At 44.4% G+C, this 20,097-nt stretch overlaps 1 protein-coding gene across 3 annotated transcripts in view; it reads left to right on the top strand.

Moving 5' to 3' along the window:
- Positions 1-20,097, top strand: part of ATP11A (ATPase phospholipid transporting 11A) — a 223,149-nt gene that overhangs the window by 72,719 nt on the left and 130,333 nt on the right. For all 3 annotated transcript variants that reach the window (XM_040425204.1, XM_040425205.1, XM_040425206.1), the window contains exon 2: positions 12,287-12,409. In XM_040425204.1, the coding sequence (XP_040281138.1) occupies positions 12,287-12,409 (123 nt within the window). The remainder of the gene's footprint in view (positions 1-12,286; positions 12,410-20,097) is intronic.

Raw genomic sequence — 20,097 nt, 5'->3', positions numbered from 1 at the left:
CTACCGTCAAACCACATTTATTACAGTCTTAAAGGGCCGATCATAAATCTGACTTGGCTAAAACTGACTTTAGCCATATGTGAAAGTGGAGTGAGCCGTCAGAGTAATGATAAATCTGGCCCTGAATCTTTTCCCACAAAATATATATCGGTCTCAGCTCAGCTTTAGAACATGCTCCTCAAGATCTATTATCATTCAACATGATGGGTTCTTTTTCAAGAATACAGTCTGCAATAAATGGCTAAAAACCTAGTGGTTGACATTTATCAAGGCTAGGAACTTGTGAGGGACATTGATCAAGGCCAGGAACTTGTGAGCGACATTGATCAAGGCCAGGAACCTGTGAGGGACATTTAGCAAGGGTAGGAACCTAGTGGTTGACATTAATCAAGGCTGGGATCCTGTGAGGGACATTTATCAAGGATAGGAACTTGTGAGGGACATTGATCAAGGCCAGGAACCTGTGAGGGAAATTTAGCAAGGATAGGAACCTAGTGGTTGACATTAATCAAGGCTGGGATCCTGTGAGGGACATTTATCAAGGCTAGGAACTTGTGAGCGACATTGATCAAGGCCAGGAACCTGTGAGGGACATTTATCAAGGGTAGGAACCTAGTGGTTGACATTAATCAAGGCTGGGATCCTGTGAGGGACATTTATCAAGGCTAGGAAACTGTGAGGGACATTTATCAAGATTGGTGTTCTGAAGTCTTGATCCCTGTGTGAGATGAGAGACAGATGCAAACTGAAGTCTATGCAACTTTTTTACACTACAGTAATGCAGTATACACAGTAGTAAATGCCCCTCCGTTTGCCTAAAAGAGCCAACTTGTAGTTTTATGTACCAGACAGCCTGTGCTATAACCAACCTTTCAATTTTTTCATTAAAACACTATTTTCTTAATAAGATTGTTTATGGCATTCTATTATTCCAGTAACTGTAGACTCATCAGTGTCAGACAGCAAACCCATCAGATACCATGTCTATAATAAATGTGATTTCATGCTTTTGGGAAACATGGTAATGGCTTTTACATTGTTTTCTTGTTTTAAAATAGAATGTTTTCCTGTACAGCTGTAACGCTTGTCTTTATCCAGTACTCAGGCTAGGAGAGCTCTATGATGATAACTGATATGCACTTTTATCTGACTCGCTCCCTCCCAGAAAGCATTATTGCAAACATTAATTTCTTGTATACAAGTGCAAGAGAGTCAGGTCAAACAGCATGTCTGTTTCAATAGTTGGAGCGGGGTAATTTGAGCATTGTGTCTGCTTTCCTTCCAAATGTTATGGTACACTGACAAGATGTTGTACGGTAATGGGACCCGGCGCGCACTGCTTACATCTCTTGTTAACAGGGCAGGTAACTTTGCCCTCTTTGTCAGTCATACCATTGTAGACTTTACAGTAACAATGCTTTTTTCAAAGGTGCATTTAAATTATTCATATATTTTGTTACATATACTGAATGGTTATGTTATCTCTTCTTATGTTATCTCTTGTTATTTTTTTAAATCAATTTTATTAAGATTTTTGAACACTGTCTTCCTTCCTTCCACATACTATTACAAGAAGATAAGCATAAAGGTGCCCCTACACGTTGCGGAATTTTCCGCCAGAAAATCTGCAGGACAGATTTTTACAAAGATATATTTTTTTTTGTGTGAATTATGTTGTGGATTTCCTGAATGAGCACCTCTCCATTCAATTTAATGGGAAAGTGATTCTGTAGTGGAGAACGCTGCAGAAAAATCTACAACAAAATCGGATTTTTCCAAAGCGTTTTTCACTGCAGAACCAATTTCCCATGGTGAGCTTCTCATACAGGAAATCTGCAACATATCGTCATTTACGGTGCAAAATGTAAATTCTGCAGCAGAACACAACGTAGGGATAGACAGTTTTCAGCCCCATAGGATAATGGGGATGTCTTGATGTAGCAGATTTTCTTGGTGTGAGGGCACCCTTACTGCACAAGTTTAACTTGATTTTGAAATGATTAAATGCCATAGTTCCTCAATACCTTGAGTTTAATGGAACTACATTGGAAGTAAAAGGTAGAATGGTTAGAACCATGGATTTATTGTGAATGGACCTGTCACCATAGATATTTATATACAGAGCACAAGATCAAACATTTGGTCTTTCTTCCTTTTTTTTATCTTTTATTTCTTTCTTAGTCTTTCTTCCTCTTTTTATCTTTCATTATTTTATCTCTTTAGTTTACTTACATGGAATTTTGTAATTTTGTCTGATTAATGAATACCTCTTAGGCCTCATGCACACGACCGTTGTGTGCATCCGTGTCGGTTATTCCGTTTTCCGTGATTTTCTGCGGACCCATTGACTTTCAATGGGTCCGTTGAAAACTCGGAAAATGCACCATTGTTCATCCGCGTCCGTGATCCGTGTTTCCTGTCCGTCCTAAAAATAGGACCTGTCCTATTTTTTTGACGGACAATGGTTCACGGACCCATTTAAGTCAATGGGTCCGTGAAAAAACATGGATGCACACAAGATTGTCATCCGCGTCCGTGATCTGTGTCCGTAGGCTACTTTCACACAGACGGATCCGCAGATCCGTCTGCATAAAAGCTTTTTCAGATCCGACAGTATATTCTAACACAGAGGCGTTCCCATAGTGATGGGGACACTTCAATTTAGATTATACTAAGAACTGTGTACATGACTGCCCCCTGCTGCCTGGCAGCACCCGATCTCTTACAGGGGGTTGTGATCCGCACAATTAACCCCTCAGGTGCCGCACCTGAGGGGTTAATTGTGCGTATCATAGCCCCCTGTAAGAGATCAGGTGCTGCCAGGCAGGAGGAGGCAGACCCCCCTCCCTCCCCTGTATTACATTCATTGGTGGCCAGTGCGGCCCCCCCTCCCCTGTATTACATTCATTGGTGGCCAGTGCGGCCCCCCTCCCCCCTCCCTTGTATTACATTCATTGGTGGCCAGTGCGGCCTCCCCTCTCCCCCCCTTCTAATTAAAATCTCCCCCCCCCCATCATTGGTGGCAGCAGGGAGTTCCAATCGGAGTCCCAGTTTAATCGCTGGGACTCCGATCGGTAACCATGGCAACCAGGACACTACTGCAGTCCTGGCTGCCATGGTTACTTAACAATTTTAGAAGCATTATACTTACCTGCGCTGTCTGTGACCGGCTGGGCGCTCCTCCTACTGGTAAGTGACAGGTCTGTGCTATAAGCAATGCGCCGCACAGACCTTTCACTTACCAGTAGGAGGAGCGCCCGGCTGGCCACAGACAGCGAAGGTAAATATAATGCTTCTAAAATTGCTAAGTAACCATGGCAGCCAGGACTGCAGTAGCGTCCTGGTTACCATGGTTACCGATCGGAGCCCCAGCGATTAAACTGGGACTCCGATCGGAACTCTCCGCTGCCACCAATGATGGGGGAAGGGGGATTTTAATTAGGAGGGGGGAAGAGGGGAGGCTGCACTGGCCACCAATGAATGTAATACAGGGGAGGGAGGGAGGGGGGCCCACTGGCCACCAATGAATGTACAGTAATACAGGGGAGGGAGGGGGGGCCCACTGGCCACCAATGAATGTACAGTAATACAGGGGAGGGAGGGGGGGCCGCACTGGCCACCAATGAATGTACAGTAATACAGGGGAGGGAGGGGGGGCCGCACTGGCCACCAATGAATGTACAGTAATACAGGGGAGGGAGGGGGGCCGCACTGGCCACCAATGAATGTACAGTAATACAGGGGAGGGAGGGGGGCCGCACTGGCCACCAATGAATTTAAAACTGGGGAGGGAGGAGGGTGTGCCCCCTCCTGCCTGGCAGCACCTGATCTCTTACAGGGGGCTATGATACGCACAATTAACCCCTCAGGTGCCGTTAATTGTGCGGATCACAGCCCCCTGTAAGAGATCGGGTGCTGCCAGGCAGCAGGGGGCAGTCATGTACACAGTTCTTAGTATATTCTAACTTGAAGCGTCCCCATCACTATGGGAACGCCTCTGTGTTAGAATATACTGTCGGATCTGAGTTTTCACGATATAACTCAAATCCGATGGTATATTTTAACATAGAGGCGTCCCATGGTGATGGGGACGCTTCAAGTTAAAATATACCATCGGATTGGACAAAACTCTGATCCGATGGTATAATAGGGACTCCTGACTTTACAAAGTCCATATTGTGTCAACGTCAAACGGATCCGTCCCCATTGACTTGCATTGTAAGTCAGGACGGATCCGTTTGGCTCCGCACGGCCAGGCGGACACCAAAACGACTTTTTCCTTCATGTCCGTGGATCCTCCAAAAATCAAGGAAGACCCACGGAATAAAAAACGGACACGGATCACGGAACTACGGAACCCGTTTTTGCGGACCGCAAAAAAAAAACGTTGTGTGCATGAGGCCTTATATATAGTGCTCCCTCAAGATACAGTGGCCTCAGGATACAATATTTTCAACATGCAATGTCATACAAGGTCATTTCTCTAAAATATCTGTATTAGTTGCTACTTAGCAGCTATTCCTGTCTTAGTTATTTGCTTATTTTTCTTAAATCTTTATGTTCTCTTATCTTGGATGACATTTTGGGGCTTTGGAACCAATTACTCAACTTACAATGGTTTCAACTAGGGTTGTCCCGATACCACTTTTTTAGGACCGAGTACAAGTACCGATACTTTTTTTCAAGTAGTCACCGATACCGAATACCGATACTTTTTTTAAATGTCATGTGACCGTTTTGGGGGATCTGTGGATCTGTGGATGACGCACTGTCATGTGGGGGATCTGTGGATGGCACTGTTATGGGGGACCTGTGGATGGCACTGTTATGGGGGATCTGTGGATGGCACTGTTATGGGGATCTGTGGATGGCACTGTTATGGGGATCTGTGGATGGCACTGTTATGGGGGATCTGTGGATGGCACTGTTATGGGGGATCTGTGGATGGCACTGTTATGGGGGATCTGTGGATGGCACTGTTATGGGGGATCTGTGGATGGCACTGTTATGGGGGATCTGTGGATGGCACTGTTATGGGGGATCTGTGGATGGCACTGTTATGGGGGATCTGTGGATGGCACTGTTATGGGGGATCTGTGGATGGCGCTGTTATGGGGATCTGTGGATGGTGCTGTTATGGGGGATCTGTGGATGGCACTGTTATGGGGATCTGTGGATGGCACTGTTATGGGGATCTGTGGATGGCACTGTTATGGGGGATCTGTGGATGGCACTGTTATGGGGGATCTGTGGATGGCACTGTTATGGGGATCTGTGGATGGTGCTGTTATGGGGGATCTGTGGATGGCACTGTTATGGGGATCTGTGGATGGCACTGTTATGGGGGATCTGTGGATGGCACTGTTATGGGGGATCTGTGGATGGCACTGTTATGGGGGATCTGTGGATGGCACTGTTATGGGGATCTGTGGATGGTACTGCTATGGGGTGGGATATCTGTGGATGGCATTGTTATGGGGTGGGGGGATCTGAGGATGGCATTGTTATTTGGTGGGGGATCTGTGGATGGTGCTGTTATAGGGGATCTGTGGATGGAACTGTTATGGGGAGGATCTGTGGATGACACTGCTATATGTCATCCACAGATCCCCCTCATAACAGTGTCCCCCAATACACCGGGCCCCGCCGCTCACCGAAGTATTTATAAACGTGAATCCTTATCCTGTTGTTAAGTTGAACTAACGCTGCCCTCTCCCATGTTCCCCTGTATCCCCCTGTATCTCCACAGCACTTACTTAAGCTTCCATAGCAGGCAGAGCGGACGGCAGCAGTAACGTCACTCACTGACGTCGCGCGCCTGCTCCGCCTGCTTCATTCATAAAGTGGGCGGAGCAGGCGCTCTACGTCAGTGAGTGACGTTACTGCTGCCGTCTGCTCTGCCTGCTATGGAAGCTTAAGTAAGTGCTGTGGGGATACAGGGGAACATGGGAGAGGGCAGCGTTAGTTCAACTTAACAACAGGATAAGGATTCACGTTTATAAATACTTCGGTGAGCGGCGGGGCCCGGTGTAAGAGTACAGTGACTGCACCGGGCCCCGCCCATAGTTACGCCCATAGTATTCTATTTATGTATCGGGGCGGGGTATCGGCGGCTGAGTACCGCCGAGAAAACTCGGAATCGGTCCCGATACCGATACTAGTATCGGTATCGGGACAACCCTAGTTTCAACATACAATTGTCGTTCTGGAACCAATTAATATTGTATCTTGAGGGACCACTGTATATATGTGTGTGTATATATATATATATATATATATATATATATATATTGGTTAGAAAAAGTCTACACACCCCTGATAAAATTTCAGGTTTCTGTGATGTAAAAAAATGAGACAAAGATAAATCATTTCAGAACTTCTTCCACCTTTGATGTGACCTATAAACTATACAACTCAATGGAAAAATAAACTGAAATCTTTTAGGTAGAGGGAAGAAAAAATATAAAAATAAAATAGTATGGTTGTATAAGTGTGCACACCCTTAAACTAATACTTTGTTGAAGCACCTTTTGATTTTATTACAGCACTCAGTCTATCAGCATGGCACATTTTGACTTGGCAAGATTTGCCCACTCTTCTTTGCAAAAACGCTCCAAATCTGTCAGATTGCGAGGGCATCTCCTGTGCACAGCCCTCTTCAGATCACCCCACAGATTTTCAATCGGATTCAGGTCTGGGCTCTGGCTGGGCTATTCCAAAACTTTAATCTTCTTCTGATGAAGCAATTCCTTTGTTGATTTGGATGTATGCTTTGGGTCGTTGTCATGCTGAAAGATGAAGTTCCTCTTCATGTTCAGCTTTCTAGCAGAAGCCTGAAGGTTTTGTGCCAATATTGACTGGTATTTGGAACTGTTCATAATTCCCTCTAGCTTAACTAAGGCCCCAGTTCGGGCTGAAGAAAAACAGCCCTAAAGCATGATGCTGCCACCACCACCATGCTTCACTGTGGGTATGGTGTTTTTTTGATGATGTGCAGTGTTGTTTTTGCGCCAAACATATCTTTTGGAATTATGGCCAAAAAGTTCAACCTTGGTTTCATTAGACCATAACACCTTTTCCCACATGCTTTTGGGAGACTTCATATGTGTTTTTGCAAAATGCAGCCTGGCTTTGATGTTTTTCTTCGTAAGAAAAGGCTTTCCACTCTATCCCATAGCCCAGATGAAGAATACGGGAGATTGTTGTCATATCTACCACACAGCCAGTACTTGCCAGATATTCCTGCAGCTCCTTTAATGTTGCTGTAGGCCTCTTGGTACCCTCCCAGACCAGTTTTCTTCTCATCTTTTCATCAATTTTGTAGGGACGTCCAGTTCTTGGTAATGTCTCTGTTGTGCCATATTTTCTCCACTTGATGATGACTGTCTTCACTGTGTTCCATGGTATATCTAATGCCTTGGAAATTCTTTTGTACCCTTCTCCTGACTGATACCTTTTAACAATGAGATCCCTCTGATGCTTTGGAAACTCTCTGTGGACCATGGCTTTTGCTGTGGGATGCGACTAAGAAAGTTTCAGGAAAGACCAACTAGAGCAGCTGAACTTTATTTGGGGTTAATCAGAGGCGCTTTAAATGATGGCAGGTGTATGCTGACTCCTATTTAACATGATTTTGAATGTGATTGCTTAATTCTGAACACAGCCACATCCCCAGCTATAAGAGGGTGTGCACACTTATGCAACCACATTATTATTATTTTTTGGGGTTTTCTTTCCTCCACCTAAAAGATTTCAGTTTGTTTTCAATTGAGTTGTACAGTTTATAGGTCACATTAAAGGTGGAAAAAGTTATGAAATGATTTATCTTTGTCTCATTTTTTTACATCACAGAAACCTGACATTTTAACAGGGGTGTGTAGACTTTTTATATCCACTGTACACTCACCTAAAGAATTATTAGGAACACCATACTAATACGGTGTTGGACCCCCTTTTGCCTTCAGAACTGCCTTAATTCTACGTGGCATTGATTCAACAAGGTGCTGATAGCATTCTTGAGAAATGTTGGCCCATATTGATAGGATAGCATCTTGCAGTTGATGGAGATTTGAGGGATGCACATCCAGGGCACGAAGCTCCCGTTCCACCACATCCCAAAGATGCTCTATTGGGTTGAGATCTGGTGACTGTGGCGGCCATTTTAGTACAGTGAACTAATTGTCATGTTCAAGAAACCAATTTGAAATGATTCGAGCTTTGTGACATGGTGCATTATCCGGCTGGAAGTAGCCATCAGAGGATGGATACATGTTCTCATTCTGTTTACGCCAAATTCAGACTCTACCATTTGAATGTCTCAACAGAAATCGAGACTCATCAGACCAGGCATCATTTTTCCAGTCTTGAACAGTCCAATTTTGGTGAGCTCGGGCAAATTGTAGCCTCTTTTTCCTATTTGTAGTGGAGATGAGTGGTACCCGGTGGGGTCTTCTGCTGTTGTAGCCCATCCGCCTCAAGGTTGTGCGTGTTGTGGCTTCACAAATGATTTGCTGCATACCTCGGTTGAAACGAGTGGTTATTTCAGTCAACGTTGCTCTTCTATCAGCTTGAATCAGTCGGCCCATTCTCCTCTGACCTCTAGCATCCACAAGGCATTTTTGCCCACAGGACTGCCGCATACTGGATGTTTTTCCCTTTTCACACCATTCTTTGTAAACCCTAGAAATGGTTGTGCGTGAAAATCCCAGTAACTGAGCAGATTATGAAATACTCAGACCCGCCCGTTTGGCACCAACAACCATGCCACGCTCAAAATTGCTTAAATCACCTTTCTTTCCCATTTTGACATTCAGTTTGGAGTTCAGGAGATTGTCTTGACCAGTACCACACCCCTAAATGCATTGAAGCAACTGCCATGTGATTGGTTGACTAGATAATTGGATTAATGAGAAATAGAACAAGTGTTCCTAATAATTCTTTAGGTGAGTGTATATACAGTACAGACCAAAAGTTTGGACACACCTTCTCATTCAAAGAGTTTTCTTTATTTTCATGACTATGAAAATTGTAGATTCACACTGCAGGCATCAAAACTATGAATTAACACATGTGGAATTATATACATAACAAACAAGTGTGAAACAACTGAAAATATGTCATATTCTAGGTTCTTCAAAGTAGCCACCTTTTGCTTTGATTACTGCTTTGCACACTCTTGGCATTCTCTTGATGAGCTTCAAGAGGTAGTCCCCTGAAATGGTTTTTACTTCACAGGTGTGCCCTGTCAGGTTTAATAAGTGGGATTTCTTGCCTTATAAATGGGGATGGGACCATCAGTTGCGTTGAGGAGAAGTCAGGTGGATACACAGCTGATAGTCCTACTGAATAGACTGTTAGAATTTGTATTATGGCAAGAAAAAAGCAGCTAAGTAAAGAAAAACGAGTGGCCATCTTTACTTTAAGAAATGAAGGTCAGTCAGTCAGCCGAAAAATTGGGAAAACTTTGAAAGTAAGGGCTATTTGACCATGAAGGAGAGTGATGGGGTGCTGCGCCAGATGACCTGGCCTCCACAGTCACCGGACCTGAACCCAATTGAGATGGTTTGGGGTGAGCTGGACCGCAGAGTGAAGGCAAAAGGGCCAACAAGTGCTAAGCATCTCTGGGAACTCCTTCAAGACTGTTGGAAGACCATTTCAGGGGACTACCTCTTGAAGCTCATCAAGAGAATGCCAAGAGTGTGCAAAGCAGTAATAAAAGCAAAAGGTGGCTACTTTGAAGAACCTAGAATATGACATATTTTCAGTTGTTTCACACTTGTTTGTTATGTATATAATTCCACATGTGTTAATTCATAGTTTTTATGCCTTCATAGTCATGAAAATAAAGAAAACTCTTTGAATGAGAAGGTGTGTCCAAACTTTTGGTCTGTACTGTATACACACACTGTATATATACACATCTTATGTGAATACATTGAGAAATGTGTTCAAAATGTTCCAATGTTTCTGATGCAGAAGTTTTTTTTCTTTTTAAATAAAAAATGTCTCCACTTAATAAAAAAAAATGTAAATTCAGCAGGAGGGAAGTGGGTCCACTTGGTTTGCTATGGGGTCATATTCAGCAGCACCACATGCTAGGGGAAAGACTTATACTCTCCATATAGTAGAACATTTTTATAGAGACTTTTTAAGAAGTGCGAAAGTGGGTAGAGCCTTTAAAGCGGTTATCCAACCCCTCAACGCCGGGGCCCCTGGTATACATTATACTTACCCGCTCCCTGGCTCCGGATCCCTGCACATCCGCCACTGCATCTCCACGTCATGTGGATCAAAATATCCAAGGGGTGGGGGGCGCCGATAGAAGGCCGCAAGGGGTATGAGCCACCTGCGGCAGCCATGCAGGGATCCAAAGCGACACGGGTGTCGGGGAGCAGGTAATTATAATGTATACCAGGGGCCCAGGCATTAGGGAGGTCATTATATGGGTTGGATAACCCTTTTAAAGATGGATTGTCACTAGGATGTTTCATTTATTTATGAGATGTGCTCCACCTTGATCTTTTCTCCACTAGTAAAATCCTAGGACTGGAAATTTGGATTAACAAAGATTTTCTTCCCCAAATTTCCCATCTCTTGTGCCATCATATTCTTTGCCTTCTTTGCAGTAGTCAGGTGTAAAAATATTAGAAACTGAATCATCTAACTGCTTTCAGAATCTGAATGGGAGATTTCAGCGTACTGCATTAATCTCCTCTGTACAAATCCCTGAAGCCGGCACAGGTAAGGCTACTTTCACACCTGCGTTTAGGTGCGGATCCGTCTGGTATCTGCACAGACGGATCCGCACCTATATGCAAACGCTTAGATCCTATATGCAAACGCTTAAATGTTTTTTTTTTTTTGTTTTTTTTTCATGATAATGCAAACGGATCCGTTTTGACTTTACATTGAAAGTCAATAGGGGACGGATCCGTTTGAAAATTGAGCCATACTGTGTCAACTTCAAACGGATCCGTCCCCATTGACTTACATTGTAAGTCTGGACGGATCCGTTTGCCTCCGCACGGCCAGGCGGACACCCGAACGCTGCAAGCTGCGTTCAGGTGTCCGCCTGCTGAGCGGAGCGGAGGACAAACGGAGCCAGACTGATGCATTCTGAGCGGATCCCTATCCACTCAGAATGCATTAGGGCTGGACGGATCCGTTCGGGGACGCTTGTGAGAGCCTTCAAACGGAACTCACAAGCGGAGCCCCGAACGCTAGTGTGAAAGTAGCCTTAGCTGCTTCAGGGCTTCTCACTCTATGTCTTCTATAACAAAGAAAACACTTGCGCAGTGTATGTTGGATATGGAATTAACATAGCATACTGTGTCAACATAGGTGTATACCACTGCCTTTCTTCCTACCACTATTTATGCTTCGGGTAATCCATGCACAAGCTACAGTGGAAGTTGCTATAGAAGCCTGATACAGAAACTCTTGGGATCAGGCAAATGATCCCTGGGCCAGCTGAGCAGTCAAAACCAATCAATAGCCTAAATGCTTAAGGGACATGTTGTGTATAGATAAACAGGATCAATAGGCGCTGACAATATTGTAGCCATTTTATTTTTTCTAATTAGGGTTACGGTTGGAATCTGACCTGACATAGCCTGCAATACAGTGCAATTACAATTTAGTGCTAAGAAGTGGGGACACTGATTGGTGACTGCTTTGTATGGTCTTAAAGAGGACGCATCGCCTCTCCTGACATGTCTACTTGCATTCCTCATATGGTAACAATTCTAGGGCATCAATTCTTATGACTCTATGTTGTGCTATTCCTTTAATATTCCTGCTAAAAGTGGTAAACAGTTTGCAATGAAGGCCCAGATGGGTGTTACTAGTTGGGGGGTGGTGTCCCTGCACACTTCTGACACTGGCAGCAATGACTGGCCAACTGGTAACACCCATCTGGACCGTCATTGCAAACTTCTAATAATTATTTTATAGCTTCTAGTAGAAGTAATTAAGGAATGTCACATCACAGAGTCATATGGATAGTTGTTATAGAATTGGTATTACATGGGGGACACAAGTAGTTGCTAAAACAGACAGAAGAGGTTACAGGCCCTCCTTAAAATTTTAGTTCAGCACTGTTGCCTCCACTCTCTCGACACTATGAACCATAAAAAGTGTACAAATGGCAAAATTAGGAAGAAAGCCATTTTCTATGGTATGATGAACTCTGTTTTTCTTATGGCGTGGTTATCTGAATTTAATATAAGAAATTATGCAGCATTTCTACCATAAGAAGCTCATGCACTAAACCCTTATTGTTTTCTAGTGTACTGGAGAAGAAAATTGGGTAGACAATCGCACTATTTATGTCGGACACAAAGAACCTCCTCCAGGCACTGAAGCTTACATTCCTCAGAGGTATCCAGATAACAGGATCGTCTCCTCAAAGGTAAACTTGTTTACTCTTCTAAACCAAGTCACCTGCGTCGTTACCTGGCTGGAGCCTTCCATAGCTGCTTATTATTTGTGCTCTAAGCCCTGGGGGGCTCAGCATCTGACTTACTTTTGCTGCAGATATACCTTGTGTCATTTTCTTCTGTATTTGGTGCTTTGAGGAAAATCCTAATGTGACGTATGTTGATGGCAGGCTCTCCTAAGGCCTCGTCCACACGACCATTTCTGTACTGTGGTCCGGAAAACACAAGGATCGACAAAATACAGACACCTTCAGTGTGCAATCCATATCTTTCTCACCCCTATTACTAGAAATAACTATTCTTGTCCGCAATATGGACAAGAATAGGACATGTTCTATAATTTGCATAACGAACACACTTATAGGGAGTCTGTCACCAGAATTTGCCTTTATACACTGCTTACATAGCGCTGTAGCATAACTATAGATGAGTCGAATGGTACCTTTGTCATAGTAACATAGTATATAAGGCCGACAAAAGACATTTGTCCATCCAGTTCGGCCTGTTATCCTGCAAGTTGATCCAGAGGAAGGCAAAAAAAACCCCTGTGAGGTAGAAGCCAATTTTCCCCACTTAAGGGGGAAAAAAATTCCTTCCCGACTCAAACCAGACAATCAGAATAACTCCCTGGATCAACGACCCCTCTAGTAGCTATAGCCTGTAATATTATTACACTCCAGAAATACATCCAGGCCCCTCTTGAATTCCTTTATTGTACTCACCATCACCCCCTCCTCAGGCAGAGAGTTCCATAGTCTCACTGCTCTTACCGTAAAGAATCCTCTTCTTTGTGTACAAACCTTCTTTCCTCCAGATGCAGAGGATATCCCCTCGTCACAGTCCTGGGGATAAATAGATGATGAGAGAGATCTCTGTAATGACCCCTGATATATTTATACATAGTAATTAGATCTCCCCTCAGTCGTCTTTTTTCTAAAGTGAATAACCCTAATTTTGATAATCTTTCAGGGTATCGTAGTTCCCTCATTCCAGTTATTACTTTAGTTGCCCTCCTCTGAACTCTCTCCAGCTCTGCTATGTCTGCCTTGTTTACAGGAGCCCAGAACTGTACACAGTACTCTATGTGTGGTCTGACCAGTGATTTGTAAAGTGGTAGGACTATGTTCTCATCACTGGCATCTATGTCCCTTTTGATGCAACCCATTATCTTATTGGCCTTGGCAGTAGCTGCCTGACACTGGTTTTTACAGCTTAGTTTGCTGTTTATTAAAATTCCTAGGTCCTTTTCCATGTCAGTGTTACCCAGTGTTTTACCATTTAGTATGTACGGGTGACTTGCATTATTCCTTCCCATGTGCATAACCTTATATTTGTCAGTGTTAAACCTCATCTGCCACTTATCTTCCCAAGCCTCCAATCTATCCAGACCCATCTGTAGCAGTATACTGTCCTCTTCCGTGTCAATTACTTTACACAGTTTAGTGTCATCTGCAAAAAGTTATATTTTATTGTGCAAGCCTTCTACAAGATCATTAATAAATATATTGAAGAGGATAGGGCCCAGTACTGACCCCTGACGTACTCCACTAGTGACAGTGACCCAATCTGAGTGTGTACCATTAATAACTACCCTCTGTTTTCTATCCCTGAGCCAGTTACTTACCCACATACAGACATTTTCTCCCAGTCCGAGCATTCTCATTTTATATACTAACTTTTATGCGGTACAGTGTCCAGATATACGACATCCATTGATTCGCCGCTGTCAAGTCTAGAACTTACCTCCTCATAGAAACTGATTTAATTAGTTTGACATGACCGATCCCTCATGAAGCCATGCTGATATGGCGTTATTTGCTTATTTTCATTGAGGTGCTCCAAGATAGCATCTCTTAGAAAACCTTCAAACAGTTTACCCACGACGGATGTTTAACTTACCGGCCTATAGTTTCCGGGCTCTGTTTTTGGACCCTTTTTGAATATTGCCACCAGATTTGCTATGCGCCAATCCTGTGGGACACTCCCTGTCAGTATAGAGTCTGTAAATATCAGAAATAAGGGTCTGGCTATGACATTACTTAATTCTCTTAAGATACGGGAGTGTATGCCATCTGGTAATTTATTATTATTTTTGCCTCCATGTATTTCTACCCACAGTGACTCCACATGTTCATGTCCCTCACTTACAGTCAGGTCCATAAATATTGGGACATCGACACAATTCTAACATTTTTGGCTCTATACACCACCACAATGGATTTGAAATGAAACGAGCAAGATGTGCTTTAACTGCAGACCGTCAGCTTTAATTTGAGGGTATTTACATCCAAATCAGGTGAACGGTGTAGGAATTACAACAGTTTGCATATGTGCCTCCCACTTGTTAAGGGACCAAAAGTAATGGGACACTTGGCTTCTCAGCTGTTCCATGGCCAGGTGTGTGTTATTCCCTCATTATCCCAATTACAATGAGCAGATAAAAGGTCCAGAGTTCATTTTAAGTGTGCTATTTGCATTTGGAATCTGTTGCTGTCAACTCTCAAGATGAGATCCAAAGAGCTGTCACTATCAGTGAAGCAAGCCATCATTAGGCTGAAAAAACAAAACAAACCCATCAGAGAGATAGCAAAAACATTAGGGGTGGCCAAAACAACTGTTTGGAGCATTCTTAAAAAGAAGGAACGAACCGGTGAGCTCAGCAACACCAAAATACCCGGATGACAACGGAAAACAACTATGGTGGATGACCGAAGAATTATTTCCCTGGTGAAGAAAACACCCTTCACAACAGTTGGCCAGATCAAGAACACTCTCTAGGAGGTAGGTGTATGTGTGTCAAAGTCAACAATCAAGAGAAGACTTCACCAGAATGAATACACAGGGTTCACCACAAGATGTAAACCATTGGTGATCCTCAAAAACAGAAAGGCCAGATTAGAGTTTGCCAAACGACATCTAAAAAAGCCTTCACAGTTCTGGAACAACATCCTATGGACAGATGAGACCAAGATCAACTTGTACCAGAGTGATGGGAAGAGAAGAGTATGGAGAAGGAAAGGAACTGTTCATGATCCTAAGCATACTACCTCATCAGTGAAGCATGGTGGTGGTAGTGTCATGGCGTGGGCATGTATGGCTGTCAATGGAACTGGTTCTCTTGTATTTGTTGATGATGTGACTGCTGACAAAAGCAGCAGGATGAATTCTGAAGTATTTCGGGCAATATTATCTGCTCATATTCAGCCAAATGCTTCAGAACTCATTGGACGGCACTTCACAGTGCAGATGGACAATGACCCAAAGCATACTGCAAAAGCAACCAAAGAGTTTTTTAAGGGAAAGAAGTGGAATGTTATGCAATGGCCAAGTCAATCACCTGACCTGAATCCGATTGAGCATGCATTTCACTTGCTGAAGACAAAACTGAAGGGAAAATGCCCCAAGAACAAGCAGGAACTAAAGACAGTTGCAGTACAGGCCTGGCAGAGCATCACCAGAGATGAAACCCAGCCTCTGGTGATGTCTATGCGTTCCAGACTTCAGGCTGTAATTGACTGCAAAAGATTTGCAACTAAGTATTATAAAGTGAAAGTTTGATTTATGATTATTATTATGTCCCATTACTTTTGGTTCCTTAACAAGTGGGAGGCACATATGCAAACTGTTTTAATTCCTACATCGCTCACCTGATTTTGATGTAAATACCCTCAAATTATTAAAGCTGACCGTCTGCAGTTAAAGCACATCTTGTTCTTTTCATATCAAATCCATTGTGGTGGTGTATAGAGCCAAAAATGTTAGAATTGTGTCGATGTCCCAATATTTATGGACCTGACTGTTTAAACCTCTGATGGAAGGAATGTCACATAAAAACAAACACCTATGCCAGTTTATATTTTTACCATAAAGCAAAAAAGATATGCCGATGCAAACCAGCCCAGTGTAGTTTTAACATTGGGTACATTAGAAAGGTGCACTACATATGCCAGGATATTTTATGGCACACACACAGAATGTACTTAAAAATCAAGGTGCATATGGAGATCTGAGGGCACAGAGCCCCTGAGCTGTAAACGTGAGAATTGAGGGGCTGGTTACTGAGGCTTTGCATACCTTAAATAAAAGGGAGGATTTGGGCTAGGTTCACATCTGCAGTGGCAGGAATCTCTGTCGCAGATTTTGGCAACAAAAGGACATGTTATTGCTGCTGGAAACCAAGTGGACCCTATTATAGTCAGTGGGTTCTGTCAGGTGCCGGCAACATTCAGCGTATGTTGGATCTGGCGATTCTGAGTGTTCATTGGAATGCTTGTTCCTGTAAACAGGGCAGCAGTCAGCCAACAAACAAGCAATCAATTGTTGTTGACTGTTTGGATCTTTCATGCAGGCATAAAAATGATGGCAGCTTGGCAGAACATCTCAGCGTGTATATGGGGGATGTGCTGTCAGTGTAGTGGTCATAGTAATGATTAGTTATCCCCATACAGTATCCATTGGCTGGAGTGAAGGCTTTGGACTTATATTGTCAATTGGTTTTTTTATGGCCCCACACCGGGCCATCTTAAAGGACTCTTAGGCTATCTTCACACGAACAGGAAAAATGGGCATGTGGCGTACGTTTAAGTAACGGCAAACATGCGGCCATTTTAAGAACCAGTTGAACGATGAATAGTGGCCGTAAAAATATTGGAGTGTACCCATCTAATGGCTGTTAAAAACAGGTACGCTTTGTTTAAAAAAAAGCCATTCAGAGGCTAAAAAAATTATAAAAACTACTCACCTTATCCACTTGCATGTTCGGGGACACTGGCTACTCACTGCAGGCTTTAGGACCCGACGCTCCCAGCGTGGTGCTATCATATGTGACGTCATCACTAGAGATGAGCGAATGTCTAAAAAATTCGATTTGGCCGGTTCGCCAAATTTTTTGAAAAAATTTAGTTAGATCCGAATTTATTCATGGTAAATTGCGTTAAAAACGGCTATTTCCTGGCCACAGAGAGCCTTTATAGTGGTGTAAAACACTGTGCCTTGCAGTAACACGCATAGGAGTCTGCTGTGGTAGTGAAACAATACTGTCAGTATAACATGTAGATGACAGGCGTCGCTCTTAGAATCACTGCACACTTCACTTATTTGGGCAGTTACGACCAAATAACTCAAGTATGAACTCAGCCTTACAGGTCAATGTTAGCCTCAAGAAGAAGCGCACTCCTTTTACACCGTCGTCAGCTGATTCCACATAGATGTCTACAGAACCTGTTCTATTAAACACTTATACAAGTAGAGCCCCCCTGACAGAGTGGAGACAGAGTCAGCAGTAAGTTTGTGTTGACGTCACTGATTATTTTGCCCTTCCTCTGATCCGTCAGAACAATAACTCCCAAAAAATGGATCCTGTTTGTGGAGAATCTACCTTCACTCGATCAGCATTTGGTCAGTAATCCATCAGTATTGCTAAAGCCCAAAAAAAAAAGGAGTGTATCCAAAACAGAGATGACACGTGAATGGAATATTTTCATGTCTTCTGTGTTTTGTACCCACTCCTGCTTTTGGCTACCAAATCATAAGCCAATTCTGATGCTAAATAGGGACCATGTCATGCAGACTTACAGCTGTAACGTAGACAGGATCTGTTGTGTGTCTCATTTTTCCTTCCATCTGACAGATCAGAAAAATGGTCAAATAAATTATGTCAGCCAGGGCGAAAGGCAAAATAGTGGCCCAGTCATGAAGTGGGGAGGGTGGGAACAGCATGAGAAGTCCACAGAGTGGCCCTATGACATAGTGCTGAGGTCGAAGCAGCATGAGGAGACCACAGAGTGGCCCAATAACAGAGTCTGGAGATGGCAACAGCATCAGGAGGAGGCCACAGAGTGGCACAATGACAGTGTGGAGGTGGCAGCAGCATCAGGAGGAGGCCATAGAGTGGCACAATGACACTGTGGAGGTGGAAGCAACAGCATCAGGAGGCCACAGAGTGGCACAATGACAGAATGTGGAGGTGGCGGCAGCAGCACCATCAGGAGGAGGCCACAGGGTGGCACAATGACAGTGTGGAGGTGGCAGCATCAGCTGGCCACAGAGTGGCGCAATGACAGAGTGTGGAGGTGGCGGCTCGATCAGGAAACCACAAAGTGGCAAGGTGACATAGTGTGGAGGTGGCAGCAGCATCAGGAAACCACAGAGTGGCAAGGTGACATAGTGTGGAGGTGGCAGCAGCATCAGGAGATCATAACGTGACCCGGTGACTGAGTGGGCAGGTGGGTGGCAGTACCAGCTGAAGATAGTACGTGAAAGAAGGAGCACTTGGCATCAGATGTGTGGCATCAGGCGGGTGGCAGCATCAGAATATTAGCTGAGGCAGGTAGCCAGAAGAAACCTTTTGTCAAATCGTTGGTGTGACACCATGGATGATCTAGTCTGATGCATCAGGCATTGGTTGGTGGAAATCCTGCCTGATCCACGCCTGATTCATCTTGACAAAATTCAGTCTCTCCACATTTTGGGTGGACAGGAGAGTTCTTCTTGGGGTAACTATGGCCCCTGCCGCACTAAACACCCGCTCTGATGCCACACTACCGGCCTAGCAGGACAGCTTTTCCAGTGCAAACTCTGCCAGTTGCGGCCACAAATCCAGTTTGGCTGCCCAGTAGTCCAGCGGATCTTCAATGTGGGGTGGCAGGGTGCTGTCCAAGTATACCACCACCTGCTAGTTCAGGTCCTGCTCCAGGTCTTGCTGCTGGTGAGTAGTTTCTTCACTAGACAGGTGAAGAAAGCTGCTCATCAGCGACTCTAGACTCAAGTTGCTGCTGATGGAGCTGGAACTGCTCCTACCCCCCCACGCTGTTACAGCAGCAATGGCAGAGGAACGTGAGTGCAGAGGACCCCCAGGTCAGACCTGCGAGAGGATGGACAATGGCGCAGATAGGCAGCGGCCAACTGACTACATAGGATATCTCTATAGTAGTTCAGTTTGTCCTCCCTCTCAGCGGGTGTAAAAAAGGCCCCCATTTTGGACCGTGCACACTGCCACGGTGTGTCTAGGTCCTCTGCCTCGTCTTCCTCATCGCCCTATAGCTCCTCTGGCTGCTCCTGCTCCTCCTCTCCTGTCACTTGTGTATAGAAACCACCCATTTCGCTACACATTGCTTGTGCTCCAATGTCCTCCTCCTCCAGTTCAGCCCCCACAGGGCTCATGTGGCCGTGAGATCTAGGCACCACGTATCCAGTCCCCTGACCAGCCAGATTTTCCAGCATCTGTTCCAGGACATGAAGCAGTGGATTGACGTTGTTCATCCCGTAGTCCTGGCGACTGACAAATCCTTTGTCTCCTCAAAGGGCCTGAGCAAACGGCAGGTGTCACGCATGAGCTGCCACTGGCTGACATCGCAGTTACACAGGGGAGTACTCTGGTCCGCTTGGATCATCAATTAATCGTTTATGGCCTTTCTCTGATCGTATAGTCAGTCCAACATATGAAGGGTGGAAATCCAACGGGTGGAAACATCGCATATCAGCCTATGTTGGGGGATGCCGTTATCCCGCTGCAGCTCAAGGAGGGTGACACCATGTTCTTCCCGTTGTTGGTCACCATGGTTCTGTTTTTGAGTTGTCGCGTAGAAAGCCAGGTTACGATTTCTTGATGGACACGGAGCAGTTCCTCCCCTGTGTGACTCCATTCGCCCAGGCAAACGAG

The sequence above is a fragment of the Bufo bufo genome, chromosome 3, assembly GCF_905171765.1.
Source record: "Bufo bufo chromosome 3, aBufBuf1.1, whole genome shotgun sequence".
NCBI classification, from domain to species: Eukaryota; Metazoa; Chordata; class Amphibia; order Anura; family Bufonidae; genus Bufo; species Bufo bufo.
The sequence above is the reverse complement of the archived record's forward strand: the minus strand, read 5'-3'. Positions and strand labels throughout refer to the sequence as shown.